This window comes from Mus musculus, chromosome 13, assembly GCF_000001635.26.
Source record: "Mus musculus strain C57BL/6J chromosome 13, GRCm38.p6 C57BL/6J".
In the NCBI taxonomy this organism is placed as follows: Eukaryota; Metazoa; Chordata; class Mammalia; order Rodentia; family Muridae; genus Mus; species Mus musculus.
This window is the reverse complement of record NC_000079.6, coordinates 109104535-109126626: the sequence shown is the minus strand read 5'-3', so window position 1 is coordinate 109126626 and position 22092 is coordinate 109104535. Positions and strand designations below refer to the sequence as shown.

Sequence of the window (22092 nt, the reverse complement as noted above, 5' to 3'; positions counted from 1 at the left end):
TAAATAAGTAAGTAAGTAAAAGAATGTCAACCAGGACTCTGATAGTGGTAGACTTTGAATGTCTTCAACAACAGGATATCAATACATAGTTTCATAAAAACACAGTTGCAGTTATGAGCAACATTCACACATAATTCATACCTAATAGAGTATAGAGAAGCTGATAAAATTGTGAGTACCATATCACATTGTGTTCTTCTTGGAAGACACCACAGGGAATTTCTTTGAATTCTCAGTGTTCAGCAAAAATGTATTCCTAAATCAACGCATTTGTTAACTTACTGCACACATGCATCGTAAACTGATGTTTTCTTCCTTGAATTCACTGTTAGAAAGCACACAGCCAAATCTCTGAATTTTCCTTGGCAATTACTCAATAATCAATGGCGTGGTGAGTTTGCTTTCATGTTGCACACGATCTTTATGATGTTATTTTCTGTTTTAGGATATATATTTTTTTATTTTTGTATCTTGTTCTAAATTATTTGACAATGCAACAATTTTCAGTTTTAGGAGTGAGGGAGAAAGAGGGATGTAAACAAAATATATTGACTGAAATAGGTAGAAAATGCAAAGGGAAAGAAAAGATCATTTATGTATATTGGAAAAGCAGTGTGCTGATTTTTAAAAGAAAAATAGAACCAAAGTAAAGAAAAGAACATAAAGCATAAATGCAAGACTTGCTGACTACCTCTTCTTTAATATACCTGAAACAATTGGTGGAGGTTTGCTCCTATAGAGGTTACAGACAGGGAGAGATGTGCACATACTCATGTACACAGAGACATGAAAATATAAATATGAATAAATGCAGAAAATTAACTTGGAGCGTACTCTGTGATCTATTCTTTATATCCACCCACATAAAAACACATTGAACTTAACTTTGCCCTAATGCATAATAAGATCTTCCTCAGTTTTTATTTGTAGTGGTCTTTTGTTGCAGGTATGACATCGTTTTTATTTTAATGCTTTATTGAAAGATAGTTGGATAATTTTCTGACATTTGCTATCATGTTTAGTGTAGTGTTCTGATATAATACTTCCTTTGCTATGTATTAAATTATATTCATAAGCCCAATTCTTGTGCACAGAATTACTTTGGCAAAGGCATGTACACAAGACACTGCCTACCTGTTGCTTCATTACTCATTATCATTTCCCTAATTTATACCCTACACCAAAACTATCCATAAAAAAACCAGTTACTTTCCTATATCTACAGTTCTCTTAAACTATTCATCTTCCTATTACTTGAAAAATTATAAATGAAAAATCACATATGTATATTTTCAGTTTTATTCTATAGCTAGCTAGATTTAAAATTTGAATATATATTCATCAGTAATCTTCCTTTGAAAATTACCTCTGATGTCTTTTGCTCATTCTCTTGATTTTTATAATTTTATGATTGACAGATTTTAAGTATTAAGGTTTGTGCTGTGAGGTAAACTCTTTATCTGAATAAGCCAGTGAACACCATGCACAAACTTAGTGTATGTACGCTGTGTTGGGACACTGCCCTGACTGGTTTCTACATTTTATATATACATAGGTCTCTTTCTTCACTTCTTTAAATTCTACCAATTCATACAATTAATACTACACCACCTAGAACACTAGCCAGTATGATTTGTTCTGAAATGTCATTGGTGAAAAACATGTTTTTTTTTTCCAGTATGTTCTTTACTACTCTTATATATACATTTCAAGTGAAATCCATAAAATTCTATTGAGGGAAGATATATTGGTTTTAAAGACCTCTAAGCCTTCTATGAAATTCTCTCTCTCTCTCTCTCTCTCTCTCTCTCTCTCTCTCTCTCTCTCATTTATAAAACATGTACATGTACATATCATACTGCTTAACTTCATCAACCTAACGCAAGCCATCACTCAGATATATATGACGTTCTCACAATAATTCTCTCAGTGAATTAAGCCAACCACTTAGTTAGCTTTAAATTACAGTGTCTAAACTTTTGTGTATCCAGGACAAAAATATTGCAAACATAATGACCATGTTCCTGAACTCTGCTGTATCCCAATACAGTGGATTATCTGAAACCTCAGATACAGAAGGATGTACACCACAGGCATCTGTTGAAATTAAAGGGGAAGTATTCTTTCAGAGTTATTTGTATTCTAATATACATTTCTGTCTAAATTAAAGGGGAGGGATTTTTTTTCAGCGTCATTTTCATTCTGGTATAAATTTCTCATGAGGTAGACGAGAAGTACTGTCTCCCTTCATAACCACTGTAACTCCCCTCTGCCTTCATATTTTAAGTAGAATCATACAACTGGTACAAGAAGATATTTCACTATAATGAAGGTATCATCAGCCTAAGGCTTTTAAAGCTTGTGTCTGAATCCTGTATTTGAAAATGGATATGCATCTATCTTTCTGAGAGACAATATTCCTTTCATAACCTCTGAAATGAGCAAAATATCACTGGCTTTGTGTGCTTCGTAGATATTATTAAGGGGATCAAATATACCCTGTCTGGGAGAGCTTAAACCAAAAAGGTAAGGTTTCATTATTACTTCTACACTAAAATCTTATCATTTATTGAGCACCCATGGAAGCCATACTTTATGCGAAGTTGTAAAATACCTAAAGGAAGACACAATATAACCAATAATTAAGTTATAGTTAGAAACTCTGAAGTATAATATACAAAAGAATATTATACTCTCTTTTGTAGAAAGGTCCCCAAGGGTAGTAAATATGAATTCAAACAGATATTGTTTTTGTTGTTATAATTTTTCAGGTTTTGATGTTATAATATAGTTAGCTAATTTCTCTCTTCCCTTTCCACTTTTCAACCCTTCCCATGTATCCCCATGTCTCATTTTCAATTTCATGGTCTCTTTTTCTTTAATTATTGTTTATATATATATTTTTTCATATATGCATTAAATATATATGTAAAGCTGCACATGTGTATATATATATGTATATATAGAGACACACATATGTGTATAAGCATATATATGTGTATATTTGGGTATACATATATATTCATAAAATGAAAATGCAACCTGATTAGTTCATATGACATTACTTATATGCACATGTTTTCAGGGCTGAGCATTTGGTATTGGACAGCCAATTGCTGTGTCCTTCCTTCCCTGGGGAAGACTATTTCTCTCACTCATGCCCAATACCTTTTAGTGTCCCAAATAGACATTCTTTAATTCTTTAAAAGAGATGAGAATGGAGTGGTACAGGACATAGGGAAGGAAATCTAGAAATAAAGAACATTTTTCACGGGGAAAAAGGTGGTATTAGAGACAAGACTTTTACATGGAGACAAGAATTTGAGTGTTTGATGGGATGGGTTGGGGGTGAGCAAGAAGATTTTCTGTATGTAAGATAGGCAGGGTTAACATCCCAATGTGCCAGACCAAGAGACTTAGATTCTATCTCACAGGCTAAAAGGAATTGGTCTAAGATTTCATACAAGGAGATATGATTGATATCTGGCACATAAGATAAACTGAAGTTAGTGGATACCGGAGCTGGAGATAACTTACAGCCTACTGCAAATGTTTGAAAGTGGTAAGTGCTTCACTGTGGGAAGTGCCAAAGGGACGATGTGGCACTTCAGAAGTCAGGTTGGAAGAAAGACCTCAGTGGTCTCTGACATCCAGAGTTATGGGAGAAGAGCCCAGGAAAGCTCCCTGGCTTAAGACAGTGAGATAAATGATGACATCACACTGAGTAGATCAATAACTACAAATGTGTACTCATGTCTCAAACAAAACCTGGAGTGTCTGTTAACCTCTTCCATCTCTAATGTTGTCTGAGGACACTCATGGCAAATGTGTGTGTATGGAGTCATATAAACTTAGTCAATGAGCTTTTTAAAAATGTAATGCAAACTGCCCCCCTTCTCTGGGAAAAAAATTAGAATTTCTATTTTTAAATGTAGAAAATGTACTTTGGAGTAAAAATAACCACAGCAGCCTTTGAAATATAATATAGTGCTATTTAGAATAATCCCTTAGCAATGTTGCTGATACAAGCAGGGACTATAGGTTTTAAGCTATTGATGCATATGCATACTATATATTTTTAAACCTGAATGGGTAATAGGCCATAAAATGGATGTACTTTTAACCATATTAGACTCAAGACATTTGAATAATTTAAAAGGTATTAATTTTTCATATAATTAATTCATGTAATGTTTAAGGAACTTTTTCAAGATGCCTCTCTAAATACACATTAAACTAGTGAGCAATCCATCACTCTGTGTGGGGTAGGTTAAAGTGTAAGAAACTATTCACAAAGGAAAATGAAAAAAAATGGTTTCTGAAGTTACCTTTTACCAATATCTGAATTCTCCATTTACTCACAAGTATATGATATGGTAATTTTATGGTAATTAAAATTATTTTAGTTTTAGGTTATTACTTAGAAGGTGAGAACATTGGCTGTCAGAGGGCCACTAAGCCAGGCACGGTGACCTATGCCTGTCATCTCAGCAGGCATGTCGATCAGGAGTTCAAGACAGTTTCAGATACATAATGAGTTCAAAGCAAGCCCAGACTGCACGAAACCCTGTGTCATCATGAAACAAAACAGAGCAAAACAGATGGCCACAATATGGAAAATGTGAATTAGTTGTCAGGAGATATGGAAAGTGTAAATTGAGTATCTACATCTGCTAATAAACTAGCAGAGTAATTATACCTCTCAGGAAAGAATTCTTCAAGGGTAAATTATGGCTGGTGTTCAGGGAGGTTGGTTTGTTTACGGGCAATGGTACCTTTTTCTCCTGTCACTGTTCTAAGAGAGCTACTGAAGTAAATTTGAAAAAGGCAAGAATGCACCAATATTGTATTTCACAAGACAATTTTTATGAGTCTTTGTTTCTAGTCTCTCTTTTTAAACTCCCCCCTTGCCTATTCTTGTCCAGAATTTCCAATGAAATATGAAAGGTTCAAAGTTTCAGAACCAAATTATAAGGTGACAGACTCAGGATGTGTTTCTATTTTGACAGAATACACTGTCAACAAGTATTTTTAAAAACCTAACAAGATAATCTTTCAGTGGAAGTAAACAGGGGAAGATATTTAACTTACTTTTCTTTCTAAGTGTTTATTAATATTTAGGAAACATACACAAATACAAAAAATACCCTTTTCTTATATTGTTTTTTTGTTTGTTTTGTTTTTTTTCTAAGTATTTCTTTTTTTTCCATTTTTTATTAGGTATTTAGCTCATTTACATTTCCAATGCTATACCAAAAGTTAATATTTAGTGTCCTTACTTAAAATTTCAATGTGTCAACCTTATACTGAGTATAAAATATTAAAAGAAAAAATATAAAAATAAGTTATTCTTCATAAAATCCCCAGACCTGACTTTATCGATATATCCAGTGTAAATAACATTCTCAAACAATTCCTTTGATAATATGAAATGCAAGATTGGCCCCACAGACTTAGAGTATGTTTACACACTTCAGTGAAGAAAAAAAAATCTGCAATGAAAGTCTTTGATGAAACCAATCAAAAACACTGGAGAATACTTCTCTTAATCCTGAAGAGGAGAGTAAAGTTTTGATTAATATTTTATTTGTGGTATGGTTCTAACCAGGGCTTTGCATGTTCTATGCAAGTGCCTCGTCCTCATGTTGATTTTAATAATATTAATAAGATATTGCAATATACAAAATGTCCGTTCCTGTATGAAAACTCCAAATGTTTACAAAGCTAATGCCACATCAGTATTCCAGCATACCTAGGTTTATATTTAGTGTGATGAGAGGCTTTGGATGTTCTCTCACGTTCCTAACTCAAACATCACTTTCATGATATTTACATCTCTGCCACCTAGAACATTTTTTTTTTTTTTACAGAATCGAAAAAATCACCTATCATGTTTAAATCTCCAAGCCTCATTCTTTACTAAGAATTTATAGCTATTTCAAAGATTGGAAATAAACATTGCTGCTGATGAAAACAGTTGTTTTTTTTTTTTCTATAAAGAGAAGTCAAAGAAAAAGCTTTTGTCAGTTAAGGTAAATGGCTGCCGTGAATTTGAAGGCTTATTAGTTGAAATGATAAAATCTGGTATTTTAAAGGGTGTTTTAACATTGTTTTCATATTTCATTTTGTTCTCATGATAACACACAGACTCACTTACTTGGAAATTTTGCTCTTCCAACTTTCTCCTATATTGATGTTTATAAATAAATCTACCTTGTTAGATAGATCTTAATAAAAATATATTTGACACATTCTCATTTTCCAGGAAATCAAAAGAATTGACCATCAATGTCTGAGACCGATCTCTTTCCTGTTGATATAAATTTCTTCATTAAAACCAAATACATCTTTGCCATTGCTGTAGATATTATAAGCAAATCTCAAAACTGCAGCAGAGATAATAACATCTGGACATGCTGCTGTCCATGCCACAGATAGAGTTTCAGAGCCATATCATTTTCATAACCCATAGGCAATCATTCTTCCAGACATTCATGAGGCTTTTCTCATGCATTCATCTTCACAGATAATTTAAACCCCATCTAGATCATAGTGTGTGTGTGTGTGTGTGTGTGTGTGTGTGTGTGTGTGTGGCGCGCGCGCGCGTGTGCGCGTGTCTGTGCCTGTGCCTGTGCGTGTGCGTATGTGTGTGTATGCACTTTTTTGTTTGGTTCTCTTCTAGAAGAAAAGGGAAAACAAACTGAAATGTTTTCATCAGTCTTAATGTCTCCAAACACTAATTCATATGAATGTCAATTAAGACAGAGTTTGCCCTGCAAGATAATGGACAACAAGTTACTTTGGACAGGACAAGTTGAGAATAAAAGTTAAAAGCGTTCATTGCTTCCAAATGTGTATGTTGTCATTTTCTGAATGATGTAAATATCTCTCCTTTTGTTTATCTGGATGTATACCCTGTAGTATACATGGATATAAATTTCATGTACAGTTTCACATATTCTTGATGCTGTCAACTGTTGCCAGGAACCACGCACATTTATTTCAGCAGGGCCTTAGCTGAGTCAGGAGACCTGCATTTCTGTCTCAATTCTGGCCTGTCTACTCTATGTGATGCCAAATAAATTACATACATCCTTGAGGGCCCAGTATTCTCGTCTATAAAGTGGAGATAATGTTGTTGATGTTAGCATTGTTGGAAAAGCCTACTCTTCCATGTCTTCTAGACAGGAAACTTCCTTAATAATTTGAAAGCATTGTTATCACTTTCTCTAAATAATGAAACTAATACCCATGACCTCTTGGAAACACATTCATTTGCAAAATGAGTTTTATTCAAGAAAGAATTCATTCAGTGTGTGAACGTGTGTGAAATATGCAGCAAGTGATATAAAGAATTTAAAGTCATGAATCCCTAAGTAAAATGGCAATAATATATCATATGAGCCACAGTAGGAACAACATATAAATGTTATACATCTTAGATTTATCTGAACCATTCAACTAAGGAATTTCCGATATAACAATCCATCAATGTATAGAGAATAGCTAAAATTAAACTCAAATCAGTGATGCGATGCTTCCATCCCACGTTGCTTATTTTTCTCAGCTCCACTCTCCCCAAACAAATCTATTTTATTAAAATCATGTAGTCAATCAGGAGATTTTACAAAAGTAACCAACCTACATATTAAGCTAGAAAGTTCTTCTTAAATATTTATTAAGGGCTCATTACTGCATCTTTTGTATTAATAGGTCAAGTAATATCCTTGCCTCTACACTGCTGTCATGGGCCCATATGGCCTGATGCTCAGCCACTGGGAGCATGTTTACCTCTTCAATTAAAGAATGAAACTACATGTGTGATTGAACATTATGAGCTACAGAGATGAAGCTTGCATATTGATTTATTAAGCTCTGTAATCAACATCCATCATTAACCTTAAAATGAGCTAAATTGAGATTAGCTATGGTTCTCATCTTTTGACTCCAACAGATACAGTGTCATCAACAAGGTATCCAAGGAAGCAAGGAAGGAAAACAGCCAAGTGATATATGCCAGCTGAGAGAATGCTGGCAAGTGAAGGTTAGGAAGCTGATTGGCTAGATGGTCTTGTTTCATAGGGAATACAGTACATGGGGAGACATATTCACAAGTGCACAGCCTCACACAAGCATACGGTTGAAAAAAATCATTATTACTTCCCTATTAATCCAACCTATTGTCAGTAAGAGCTACACAAATAATCCCAGCCCCATCTTTTTCTGTTTACACAACCAGCTCTGGTGTACAAAGACCCATGGTCCAGTGTGGGGGCTTGATGTAGAGGTATCAATGGCCACCCCATCTAAGACTAGATGACTGTTCCCTTTGCCAACAAACGTGGAAAGGAATAGAAATTCCTAGAACCCTTGTGTGACTCTTGTGTGTGCATGTATGTAAAATTCACCTCTCCCTCTTCCTCTTCCTCTCTCTCTCTCTCTCTCTCTCTCTCTCCTCCCTCCCTGGTGTGTGTGTGTGTGTGTGTGTGTGTGTGTGTGTGTGGGAAGGGATCCACGGCCTTAGGGCCAAATAGGACCAAAACCCACCTCCACCCTTGAGTTAAGAATGAGGTGATTGCTCAACCACTGTAATTGTCCTTTACACTACTCTTTCCGCAGCATCTATTAAAACTCTGAGCTGACATGTAGTTTCCCTACCCTGTCTTCCGGAGCACTTTATGTTAAGGGGAAATCACTATAATCACATCTCTATCTCTTGCTTGCTACTAAAATGAGGCGCTTTCTTTCGAGGATGGTTCAGGGACCACCGATCCATCACATTCTGGTTGTATGCGCGCGTGCACGCACACACACATACATACACACACACGGACACACACGGACACAGTAACTCCCACAACATCCTCGCTTCCATCCCTCCTCCTTCTCGCTCTCTCCTAAGGATTGCTGAACATTTTGCTCCAAACTCTCCAAGTCACCCACGTGTTTGTTCTCCCCTTTGCTGTTCAATTTACTTCTGGACTTGACAAGAGTTGTGCTCAGGCTGTATGTGCTGCAACCCTGCGAGCGAGCAGCGAGCAAACTGTCTTCCACACCCTGTGTGTGCACTCTCTGGTCAGATCTGCCTGGCTGATCCCTCCTTTCTGGGGTGAGTGGACAGATTTATGGGTGGTTTCCAAGGTTGCACTGCAGCCTCCCCCACCCCCAGCTTTCGCGCCTTCACCCTCCCTCCCTCTACTAGAAACAAACTGAATTAGGTTTCATCTTACTGCTGGGGTGGGATGGAGGAGCGGGGAGAGGGAGGTGCATGGCTCAAATAAACCAATAAACCGGTAAAACACATCACACACACACACACACATACACACACACACACCACTGAACGATTATACTTTACTTTCACGTCTATTACACACCTGCATTATATCTTCTAGGGCAAGGACAGACACGCCCCTGCTCACCCTCCCTGAGTTTCTTGAATTTGACCCTGGATTCCAAGATTGGTGGTGACTGGTTAACAGACAGAGTGGGAGAAGAGGGGAGGTGACCCTTTCCCTGAGTGGGGGAGGGGCGCTCTCTACTCACCGTCTGAGTCCCTGGAAAGACGAGGGCCAGGACATCCTAGATTTCTTCAGGCCCGGCCGGTGACCTGTCTCCACCGCGTAGGAGGTGCGGTCCATGGCACGGCAGTACAGGTAGCGCTCGGTGTCCGAGTAGCCGCGGTGCCGGACGCGGCTGGCCCCGCTTGAGGCGTAGCGACCACGGGTAGCTCCGGGTGGTGGCGGGGGTGGTGGCAGTGGGGGCGGTGGCGGTGGCTGCAGCTGGGGCTGGGGCGAGGGTGGCGGCGGCGGGGGCAGGTGGTGATGGGGGTGCAAGAGGCGGAACTGGGGCTGCCGGAGCGGGTACTGGTGGTGCTGCTCGTGCCTCCAGAGATGCTTAGGGGCTTTGAGAGCGGCCCCGCCAGCGCTGTCATTGCCCTCTTCGCTGACCGCCCGGGCCGGCACGCTGCTGCCCTCTGCCTCCATCCTGGCCGGCTCTGTGCCCCGCTGCCCCGCCGGGTCCACCACACCAGCCTGAGCGCCTCCCGGCTCCTGCTGCCGCCGCTTGCCGAGGCGCCAGAGGCTGGGCTCAGCTTCCGACTTGTAGCGGTCAGAGGCTCCTGGCCACCGAGAGGGGGCTCTGTTAGCGGGAGCGATCGCCACAGGGATCCTTGCTCCGTAGCAGAGGCAGAAAGGCGCGCTGGATGCTCCCAAGTAACCAAGATTGGCAGGCGAGGCTTCTCTGATGGTCGGTTTCTTTTTCCCCTCTCTTTTCTCTTCGTTCCTCCGCTGAGATTAGGGACTGTTGGCAGCTAGCTCTATAGAATCTGCTCTTCGCAGCAGTAGCCTTCTCTTGAGTCCGGGCACCTGAACCTGGATCTCAGAGCTGCTGAAAAGTTGGACAGCTCCCGACTGACCAGCTGGAGCTCTGACTTTCTCCAAAAGCACTCCAGCCAGTCAGGAGTCAGACCTGCTCTCTGGATCCTTCCCCTCCCTGTGCCCGCGCCTCCCTCCCTCTCTGCTCCCCACTGCCCTGAGGTTTGCTCTTCGACGCTTGACTAAGTCCTCTCCTCTCACAGAAATGGATTTGATGATTTCTGGCTGGTTCTCAGAGCTTGTTGAAAATGAGTCGCAGGATGCAGGCTTCCAAAGAAAAGGGATGCTACCTGTCAAAGTTGCAAGGAACGTTGTGTCTGTGTGTAGCTACAAAAAATGGATCTGCACGAAGATCTAATATTTTAGATTAATTTAGTCTATTTCTCTGCCATAGGATTAAATATTCTGTGAATCTTTCCTACAGAAGGAAAATTGCTCACTGTTTCCTTCTGGACATACTCCAGCTAGTGTTTTGGTCCTGGAGAGGAGAGGTAGCTGGGAATCAAGATGAACAGTCTTATGATTAGGAAAGTCCAGCTGAGCTCTCTGACCAAACTTAAGCCTGGTCACAGATGTCTGGTTATCTTTAGGGGCTGCTAGCTTCCGAGCTTGGCTGCAGTTTTGCTTTCCTGCCACATTTCATAGACCCTAGCTCTATTACCAAAGAATTTAAAAACCTGCTGTTGCCATCATTTCACAGAAACAGTCACCTTTGATGCTACAGTCCGTGTGCAACTTCTATCTCCTAGAATTAGCATTTTTCCTTCAATATCAAAAATTTTTTAAACGTTAAGGTAATTTCATAGCACTGTGAGGACATTTCACGTACTTTCTTTGAGATTGTTGTATCACTGAAAGATCATATGCCAGCTCCTGACGACTCATTCTACCATTTGTCACTGCAGAAGTCACCATGGTACTACCCGTTAGTTGTCAGATACTTAGGTCTCACAGTAACTCATCGGCAGCTTAATCATTCTGTTCCCTGCAGAAAGTCATAACATGGTTGAATGTGTACGAGAGTATTTAGAATCAGGAAGCTTCAGCGTGTTGAAAACCCAACCACCTCTACACAGTGACTGCTCGGTAGAGCTGCTGTGAGGTAAACGGCAGTAGAGAAGATAGTGAAGTTAGATGTCCTTTGCTCACAAGTAAGAACAGCCCATGAAATACACAAACATCTTCTTCTGGAAATGGCAATAGTTTAATGCTGGACACAGGACACAAGACCCCTGGAGCAGCTGTAATGGCTACTCATGATTGGAAATGTCCCTTTCCTTCAGTCCTTAGCCTTGGGCATTTTGCTCACATTTGGACCATGCACAGACTCTGAGAAAGGAGGTCCCGAGAGGAAGGAGGCAAATGTCTCTGAAGCACTGTTTCCCCCATGAAGAATGTAAACTGTACATGACTAAGCACACCTCCCTTGGAAGACACAAGTGTGACAATGATGAAAGTATATTCTATTTCCTAGAGGAGAATTGAGCCAGTATCTTCCCAAATGTGAACAGAAAGAAAATAATAAAATGTTCTGGAGCATAATTGGGTTTTTATTCCTTACCATTCTTAGCCTTGTTAACATCAGGAACCATTTCAAGGAAGTGTTTCCCATCCATTTCCTTCCCCAAACTGTAGTACCATGACTCCACCTAAAACCCCTACCTTTGCAGATGGTAACGGTCAAACGGTTTATGATCCTTTTCTCCAGGTTAATCAGAATGATTCCAATCTGACCTGCTTCTCATTGCCAGTTGGCTACTTCCATGGGACCGAGGAACATTTTCTTTTATCTATAACTTCCGTTGTGTTTAAAAGACTTTGATTTGTTCATAGCGTAAAATTAAAGTCCAGGAACTCTTTTACGTTCACAGAAACCATTTGCCATATTCCCTATTTGCAGAATTTTCAGTTTGACATAATTCCCATAGATGATTGTTTAAAAGACTTATTTAGTGTATATGAGTAGAGTGCATTGTTGTTGTCTGCAGGCACACCAGAAGAGGGCATTGGGTCCCATTTCAGATGGTTGTGAGCCACCATGTAGTTTCTGGGAATTGAACCCAGGACCTCTGGAAGACCAGCTAGTACTCTTAACCACTGATCCATCACTCCAGCCCAGATTATTGGTTTTTAATGGATTGTTCCCTACTACTTAGCCCTACCTAAATCTTCTGTCTCCTCTGTACAGAATAGTACTCATTATTTTTCAGTATCTTATGATTATTTTTAAATGAGACTATATTTACAGTAATGAGTTAAATAAGACAAATGCTTAATAAAAGCTAGAAATATTGATGGTTCTTTCCAGATATGGAAGAATCCTAAGTATCATTCTTTTTTTTTTTTTTTTTTAATCAGTACTTAGTAACTTTGCCTTGTCTAGGGAACATCAACTATGGAGATTTTCAAGGTTGGGAGACGATTCCTAGATCAGGATTTACAAACTTTGTACTGTCATAATCAGCTTGAAGTTAATTCAGAATATATAGGCATAGGCTCCTTAAAGCAGGACAAGACTTGGGGCTTTATATTTTTGCTAAGTTTGCGAGTAAAATGTGATTGAGAATCAAGCTTGTGAACCAAGAATCTTGCTTGCAAACTAAGTGACTGTCTTAAAGGGAGGACTGAACACTCTTAAAATGAGGATGCTCTCTGGATATCTCTGTTGATCAGTAACTACATATCCACCCCAATTCTTCATTGTGTGACTACAGAAATATACCATGTACTATTGGTTCTCTTGTCAGAAGTCTCAAACATTCCCAGTTAAAAGAAGCTTAATGCTCAGTTCTCAGAAAAAAAAATATATTTTATTGATTACTCTGTTTGCTTCTGTGTTAAAGAAAACCATGTACTGTTCAAAGTTGAGCTCTCCCTCTCTTCCATTTAAAAACTCTTTTCACTAATGTGGGGAGGCTCTACCTGTATGAAGCAACAAACAGGTAAGACGTTCCGCTGACTCACTGGCTTCCTCTGGCTCTGTCAGATAAGTTATTTTTCCCCTATTGATTGATTGGTCACAGGTCTTAGAATTTTACAGGGCACAGTCTGGGGCAGTCTTTGTGAACTGGTTAACATGGAACATTTTTGAATATTATCATTATTGACCATAATCTACATCTGTATAAAAAATAGAAAATCAGGTAAACGGATAGTGTTATTTTCGTGAACAAACTGGTCTTAGTGGTGATTTGGTGTCATGACCATGAGTTAAAGAGTACACATCACCACCTCTAGTGCTGACACATTTCAAGTTCTTCCCTAATGACAACATCAATCACTCAATGTGCTGTTATTAGCAAGGGAGAACATTCTTGTCAATAATTCTGAGGAGGAGAAAGATGTCAATTTACAGCTAACAAGAAGCCAGCACCATTTTTTTTCCAGCCCAGAATGCAGAATTAAACAATATGCTGCAAGATTTAAGGGCCAATGCCTACCTTGATGACAAGAAAAAGATATAAAGAGACATTTACCTTGTATATATTCCATATTTTATTTGTTAAGGGGCTGAAGTTTGGTGACAATCCGTTTGACGTTAGAAATTTCTTCCACCAGATACTGTGCTACACAAGACCAAACTGTTGTCTAGTTAGAAATATTCAAAATTTTTTGCAGAAACTTTCAGATCTTACCCAGGTTCTCACTATTGAGTAGAAACTGGCATCAGATATTTTGTCACGATATAGGAAATGCTCTTAACAGTATAAAACATGGAGACATATATTAGAATAAATACTATTAAAATTTCTATTCCATTTGGTACAATTAATACGAGCTAAAATGGTTGCCTTAAATATATGTGTTTTTGCTTACGATGATATTAAATCTACATCATTGTGGGAGCGTCACCCTGGTTTATGGTTCAATGTCACCAAAAACCAATTTTGTAACACCCTAATGGCATTAATCTTCAGGGAAGCTGTTGCTTATCTGTAAGTGCCAATTCCCATGGATACTTTGGTGTTTAAGTCATAAAGGCCCACCAAGAGATAATGCTTATGAGGGTTTTGTGTCTTACAGAGAAAATAATAACTATCCAACCTTGGTTAGTGGTATATATTAATATATCTGCTATAGACAATAGAAGGAATAAGGTAGGCGGTTTCGGTTGCCTCTCCCCAACATATACCGGGGAGGGAGGGAATTTTAGAAAAGAAGAATTTATTTTGGTTAATGGTTTCAATACTTTTGGTTCACAGTGGTTTGGTTCTGTTTTAGTCAAGCTTTTGGTCAGACAGAACAAACACCACAGTGGGAACTATGTGGCAAAGCAGAGCTACCTACTTCGGGGTATCTGAGAAGAAGAACAAGGAAGAAGGGGTCAGGTATGAGGTATATCATGCAAACACATGCCTCCAATGGCCCCACTTCCTTGAATCAGTACCTATATTCTAGTATCTAGCAGAGTTCAGTAATGTCTTCAAATTGTAAATCCGTCAATGACTTATTTATTTTATTAGGTCAAAATATTTAAGGTTTAACTTCCCCCCACCCCTATTCCCCGCAAATCCTCACCTCTCAATGTTGCTTTTGTGAGCAAGCTCTCAACTCTAAACCACAAGGATATCCAATTATTATGGCATTGTGAATCTTTTAAAACAGCAAATATCATTGAAGTCAATGCTATAAGAACATGTTGAAATACGCTGTTTTTATGATGTATAAACTCACACATGACATGCACACCACATATAAAGACTAGCATAAGCAAAAGCAGAATAGAAATAAGGGTTCATTGGATATACAGAAAATCTAAGACTTTACATGGCTCTGTGAGGAGCAGAGATGGGCAAGCTTGCATGTACCAAGGGAAGAAGGACCTCATTGTGTCTCTCCAAGGCAATGTGATAACTGTACCACATCATCAAAAGGAGCATCTTTGGGTGAATTGGATTTAAGGTCTATGGTTAGGATATGAGGTGTTTGAGTATAGAAGGACAGTGAAGATATTTGAGTAGGAAGAAAAACAGTACTGTATTGTTCGCGAGAAGATGGTACAAAGAGAAAGTAAGCTAAATAAGAGATGAAGTGCATTGCTCTAAACCAGAAGAAACCAGCATTTCTTTTGTGACATCAAAGAGAGAGAGAGAGAGAGAGAGAGAGAGAGAGAGAGAGAGAGAGAGAGACAGAGAGACAGAGAGACAGAGAGACAGAGAGAGACAGAGAGAGAGAGAGAGCTAGCAAGTATATTACATTCACTGAACATTTAAATTTTGGCACTCTACCAAATATTTTCATGCACTATTTTGTGTAATGCTAGCAATACTATTTTCTTCACATTTTAATGTTTGAATGTCAGCATGTCTTTCAGTAGAGACTAAAAGAACTATGCTAGCATCTGTGGATATTTGATATAGCCAGTGTGACCCTGACTCTACCTGAAAAACAACCTGTTCATTTAATTGTCTGAATGCTTGTGCACGCATTAGGGTAATGTTTGTTGAATGCTTATCATGTGCCAGACACTGAGCTCTAGGGATGCAGAAGGCAGTTAAGCAGAGAAGATTTCTACCTTTCATTTTCCATTGGGAATCCTTAGAATGGGCATTCAAACTCATACGTAAATATGTCAGATGATGTTAAGTGCCATGATGTGAACTGAAACAAATTAAGAAATTGGATCCTGATGTTTGAGTGGATTCTTTTTCATAGACTTCCTGAGGAAGGTTGTTATGGTGGGGTGTTATCACCAGTGGGAGCCTGACCGATGTTAGGAATAAGTCAACATTCCAGGCTGTGGCCAAGAAACCACAAAGAAACTGATAAACTTGTTATGAATTGAGAAAATAGTCTAGTCACCAATGGCCTAGGATGGGGTGAGGAGTAAGCTGTTTGGAAACTAGAATATTATCAAAGAGGTGCACTTTTGTCATGTTCAAGACTTCTGATTTGGTAATTGCATTTCTATAGCTACACAATATTGGATTTTAAATGTAAATGCATAACACTCACATAAAATAGCTAGAAAATATTATCCTATAAAACACTATCCTATAGGCTTCATTGAAGAAAAAACTTACTTAACATGCAATAAACAGGAAAGGGATGGGTTGGAGAGATGGCTCAGCAGTTAAGAGCACTTACTGCTCTTCTAGAGGTCCTGAGTTCAATTCCCAGAGACCACATAGTGGCTCATAACCATCTGTAATGGGATCTGATGCCCTCTTCTGGTGTGTCTGAAGACAGACAGCTACAGTGAACTCATATACAGAAAGAATAAATTATTTTAAAATAAGGAAAAGGTTGTATATATATATATATATATATATATATACCAAGTCGACTCTATGAAGTAGCAAAATACAAGTATTTGAAGTTGAATATAATTTTATTGCTAAAATGATTCCAAAATGATGGACAGTTGGACATCTGGCATCCACTTAAAATGAGAAGATGTTTTCAAATTCTTCAGAAGATGTTACAGAACATTTAAAGTATCTCATGACACTTGAAGGATAATTACTCAGGTGCTAAATGCCCATCTGTCAGATGTTCCTAAATGCTGACTTTTTAAAGAAGGATTTTTAACTTCTGGTACTTGATGATGAGAATTTTCAAAAGAATCAGTATTCCTTGAAATGTTAGTTTCAACAATGTATAAGAAATGGGACAAAAGAAGTTGCTGCTATCAAATCAAGACCAACCACCAATGTCCAAATATCTAGATGCCTAATAATTTTAGCCAGACATGAACACTTGGCAATTTGAGATGCTGAAAAGTCAGAGGACAGGTATCAATATGGTAGTGTGTCTGACTATCTTTATTCACTTAAGAAAATTCACATTGAAAATAATGATTCTAAATTTAAAAAGCATTTATGGAAAGGAGACACATGCTACAGTTAATGAATGTTTCAGAACTGAAGTGTTGTAACCATACATAGCAAGAAACTGCACCTTCTAGGGTAGTTACTTATGTAATGTCAGATATCTGTATAGTGTTATTGCCCAAACTTGATCCTTGCCAAGCTGCACTCCCAACCTGTGATGACAAATGGGATAAATTAAACATAGACCTTTGAAATCAAAATGTCAGTGAACGTGTTATTCAATGCTATCAGTGGATGGATGGTGTAGCATTCCAGCTAATATTGTTATGTTCTAAATCCATATGAGGGCACTCATCCACTGATAGTATTAATGGTCTATTATGATATCCACACACTGGAGGGTTTCTTGTCTACATGATACAGAAATAAACATTTAGATATTGGTAAAGTAAACTCTATTAACCTTTAGGACTTGCATTCACCAAGACTGATCAAGAATGAGAAACCAGGAGATGATATTGCACACTGCATGTAGTTTGACAAGGACTGTTCCAAAATAAATATTCCTATTTATCACTGAACACTGAGAAAACAGTGAAATATTTTTAGATACTCTGCAGAAGAGTGAAAAATGGTGATTAAGCAGAAGAAAAAGATTCATATCATTAGTAATCCCATCACCACAATCATAAGTAAAGGCCACAGTGACTGGAGACTTTCATGTCCAAACTTTAGCAAAAGAGCTAGATAGTATCATATTTTGTGAAGATGTAGAACAATGAAGATTCTTATACATAGGTAGCAGAAAATACATTGCTACTATATTCCAAATATAAGCATTCACATGCAAGTTGATCTACAATTCTACTCCAGGGCTCATGGCATAGAAATTGTCTTACATGCAGACTAAACAACGGAGTTGTATGCCATCAGTAGTATAACAAAATATGGAAAGCAAACTAAATGTTGAGCAAGAAAAAAAATATTAACACAGATTTCATATCATGAAACCTGGGTATATTAGTGATTGTCTTTGTTCAATGAATAAAGCAAGAGATAAAAGCTGACATAGTACCATTCTTATGAAACTTAAAACAAGAAGGAAAGGATACAGCCATATATGTTAACATATCATGTAACTGCAGCACTTCAGAAACAAAAGTGGCAGGCTTCTGTGAGTTTAACGTTGCCTAAATTATGTAGTGAATGACAGGACTATGTATGGAGAACCTGTCTGACACAGCAGGTGGAGGAAGAGAAGGAAGAAGAAACATGATGATGAGGAGGAGAATTAGGAGAAGGAGGAAGAAGAGGGAGAAGGAGGGGAAAGAAAAGAAAGAAATATGATAAAGAGGAAGAAGAGGCGGAAGAAGGATGAGGATGAGGAAGAACAAGAAGAAGAGGAAAATAAAATAACAAATAAAGCCAATACTACATTTTGGCAGCACTTCATTTCTTAAGCTAAAATTAGGGGTCAGTGGCTCTGAAAGCAGAGGCTGAAGGTCAGTATTGCAGACATTTCCAGGCAAAGTAGATGTGACAGGTTTGTAGATCACACCCCAACAGTGATGTTTCAGAGAGTATGCATGCTTGCAAACTTTAGGAAAGTATTTAATAATTGAACCATTATACAGTCCACCAAGTTCAAATGATCTACCAGCAGGTAGAGACTGAAGAGGTGGTGTGGGAGAGAAGAAAGGAACTTACAGGTAGGGGCAATGAACTGACAGCATCGCAGCTCATGAATATCTGCTGCACAGCTGTATCCTACAGTACAGCTGTATCCTATAGGCACGTTTTCATATACTAGATAAATATAATAAAAATAGCAGTACCTATGAGAATCCCCACAGGACAGAAATCCCTCCTCATCACTAACAGAACAGACAACAGTGTGTGCAGTGGGAAGAAAGAAGATGCTAGGTGACGTTTAATACTCCATCTCTAGAAGAGAAAGCTGTGGGCCATTTATGTTCTCCGATTTTGTCACCTTGCCAAATTAAACCAATGGGCAAACTTTCCAGATGGTGGTAGCATAAAAAAAAAAAAAAGAATGTGAGAAACCCAAAGAGGACTCCAGGAAAAAAATAATTATGCTATTTAAAAATAAACTCTGTCAGGATTGGAGATATGGCTCACAAGATAGGAGCAGCGGCTACCCTTCCCTAGGACCTGGGTTTAATTCCTAGTACCCACAAAGTGGCTCACAATTGTTCACAACCTAATTTGAGGGCCTTGGTTGGCACGTACCTGATGTACAGACAAACATGAAGATGCACAAAACAAACAAACAAACAAACAAATAAATAAGATTTAAAAACTAGAATCTGTGTTCCTTTCAAATTGTAACTTTAAATGAACACTAAGTTAAGATAAACAAAACAAAACAAAACAAACACAAACATCTTGTGGAACTCTGTAGGACCCAAACACAAGGACCTGCCCGGATCTTCCTCTGTGAGTCTTCTGATCCCAGAAGATGTATATCCCTAAGTATCTACGCCTTACATCCTCTGGATATCCCGAGAGAGCTGTCTTACAATCAGAAATGTTTTGATTACTTTGATTATTTGATTATTACTCTGCAAATAGTAGACCTTGCAGAGAAGGGAGAATCAGGCTCAGGATGGAACATGCACAATACTGAACTGCTCTACTGGTCCTCTGTTAACAGAGCATGAATCCTCACAAATGAAACAGTCACTTTAAAAGATGGGACCTATCCCAAATCGGATAGGGGACTAATATCCAATATATATAAAGAACTCAAGAAGGTGGACTCCAGAAAATCAAATAACCCCATTAAAAATGGGGCTCAGAGCTGAACAAAGAATTCTCACCTGAGGAATACCGAATGGCAGAGAAACACCTGAAAAAATGTTCAACATCCTTAATCATCAGGGAAATGCAAATCAAAACAACCCTGAGATTCCACTTCACTCCAGCCAGAATGGCTAAGATCAAAAACTCAGGTGACAGCAGATGCTGGCGAGGATGTGGAGAAAGAAACACTCCTCCATTGTTGGTGGGATTGCAAGCTTGTACAACCACTCTGGAAATCAGTCTGGCAGTTCCTCAGAAAATTGGACATAGTACTACCGGAGGATCCCGCAATACCTCTCCTGGGCATATATCCAGAAGATGTCCCAACCGGTAAGAAGAACACATGCTCCACTATGTTCATAGCAGCCTTATTTATAATAGCCAGAAGCTGGAAAGAACCCAGATGCCCCTCAACAGAGGAATGGATACAGAAAATGTGGTACATTTACACAATGGAATACTACTCAGCTATTAAAAAAATGAATTTATGAAATTCCTAGGCAAATGGATGGACCTGGAGGGTATCATCCTGAGTGAAGTAACCCAATCACAAAGGAACTCGCACAATATGTACTCACTGATAAGTGGATAATAGCCCAGAAACTTAGGATACCCAAGATATAAGATACAACTTGCCAAACGCATGAAATTCAAGAAGAACGAAGACCAAAGTGTGGACACTTTACCCTTTCTTAGAAATGGGAACAAAACACCCATGGAAGGAGTTACAGAGACAAAGTTTGGAGCTGTGACTAAAGGATGGACCATCTAGTGACTGCCATATGCAGGGATCCATCCCACAATCAGCTTCCAAATGCTAACACCATTGCATACACTAGCAAGATTTCGCTGAAAGGACCCAGTTATAGCTCTCTCTTGTGAGACTATGCCGGGGCCTAGCAAACACAGAAGTGGATGATCACAGTCAGCTATTGGATGGGTCACACGGCCCCTAATGGAGGAGCTAGAGAAATTACCCAAGGAGCTATAGGGAACTGCAACCCTATAGGTGGAACAACAATATGAACTAACCAGTACCCGGGAGCTCTTGTCTTTAGCTGCATATGTATCAAAAGATGGCCTAGTCGACCATCACTGCAAAGAGAGGCCCATTGGACTTGCAAACTTTATATGCCCCAGTACAGGGGAATGCCAGGGCCAAAAAGGGGGAGTGGGTGGGTAGGGGATGGGGGGGGTCGGTATGGGGGACCTTTGGGATAACATTGAAAATGTAAATGAGGAAAATACCTAATAAAAAAAAGAAAAATTAAAAAAAAAGAAAAAAAAAGTTGATTTAAAAAAAAAAAAAAAAAAAAGATGGGAATATGCCCCAGAGAAAAATAACTTGGAACCCTGAAATGTTTGTGAGGTTTTTTTGCAGGTCTTTTTTTAAAATGTAAATTTACTGAGTCACATTCATGATAAAGTACATATGATATGATTTTTATAAAAAATTGGATAAGGCAATCATATATATATATATATATATATATATATATATATATATATATATTAACACTTTGGTATTATTGTCATCACTGAGATTATCTTTGTACATTCAGGCTGTCTTTCTTTCAGATGTCATATTAATATATATGTGTATGTATATATATATATACATATATATATGCATACATATGTGAGTATAAATATACACACACATATATATGTATACACACACATACACATACAAATATATATATGAAATAACTTTTATCTCTCCTTCTCCATGAATCAGATGATCTCATAAAGTACAGAAGATTGGCAAGCACTTGAGCTACTCTAACTTGGAACCATAATTATTGCAGAAAGGGAAATTCCCTGCCATGTTGCAGTAATAAAATCAGTTCTTAGATTTTGTTCCAAGTTTAAAGGCATTAGTCTTTCAGAAGTCTGTGAATATGTTTAGACAATTGTCCAAGGCAACTTAATTCCTAATGTAACTACAACGGTTTGTCATTGAAAGATGGATTCCCATTTCTCATTGGATCAAAGGGTTCTCCTCAAATGATAACAAATGCATTCTTCTGTGTGGTACCATTGTTCTTTCTTAAGATCTTAAGTAACTAATAACTCAAATGAGATCCCAGTGTCCAGTCCTTTGGGAATACGTGTATATT

The 22092-nt window shown here is 38.3% G+C and overlaps 1 protein-coding gene across 2 annotated transcripts in view; it reads right to left on the bottom strand.

Moving 5' to 3' along the window:
• The window catches only part of Pde4d (phosphodiesterase 4D, cAMP specific), a 1301793-nt gene that overhangs the window by 829343 nt on the left and 450358 nt on the right, over nt 1-22092 (bottom strand). The window contains exon 1 of one of the 2 annotated variants that reach the window (XM_006517643.2): nt 9547-19732. The exons of the other annotated variant lie outside the window; for it this stretch is intronic. Coding sequence (XP_006517706.1) covers nt 9547-9986 — 440 coding nt within the window. The 5' untranslated portion in view covers nt 9987-19732. Of the gene's footprint in view, nt 1-9546; nt 19733-22092 lie in introns of those variants that run through there. 2 annotated transcript variants of the gene reach the window in all.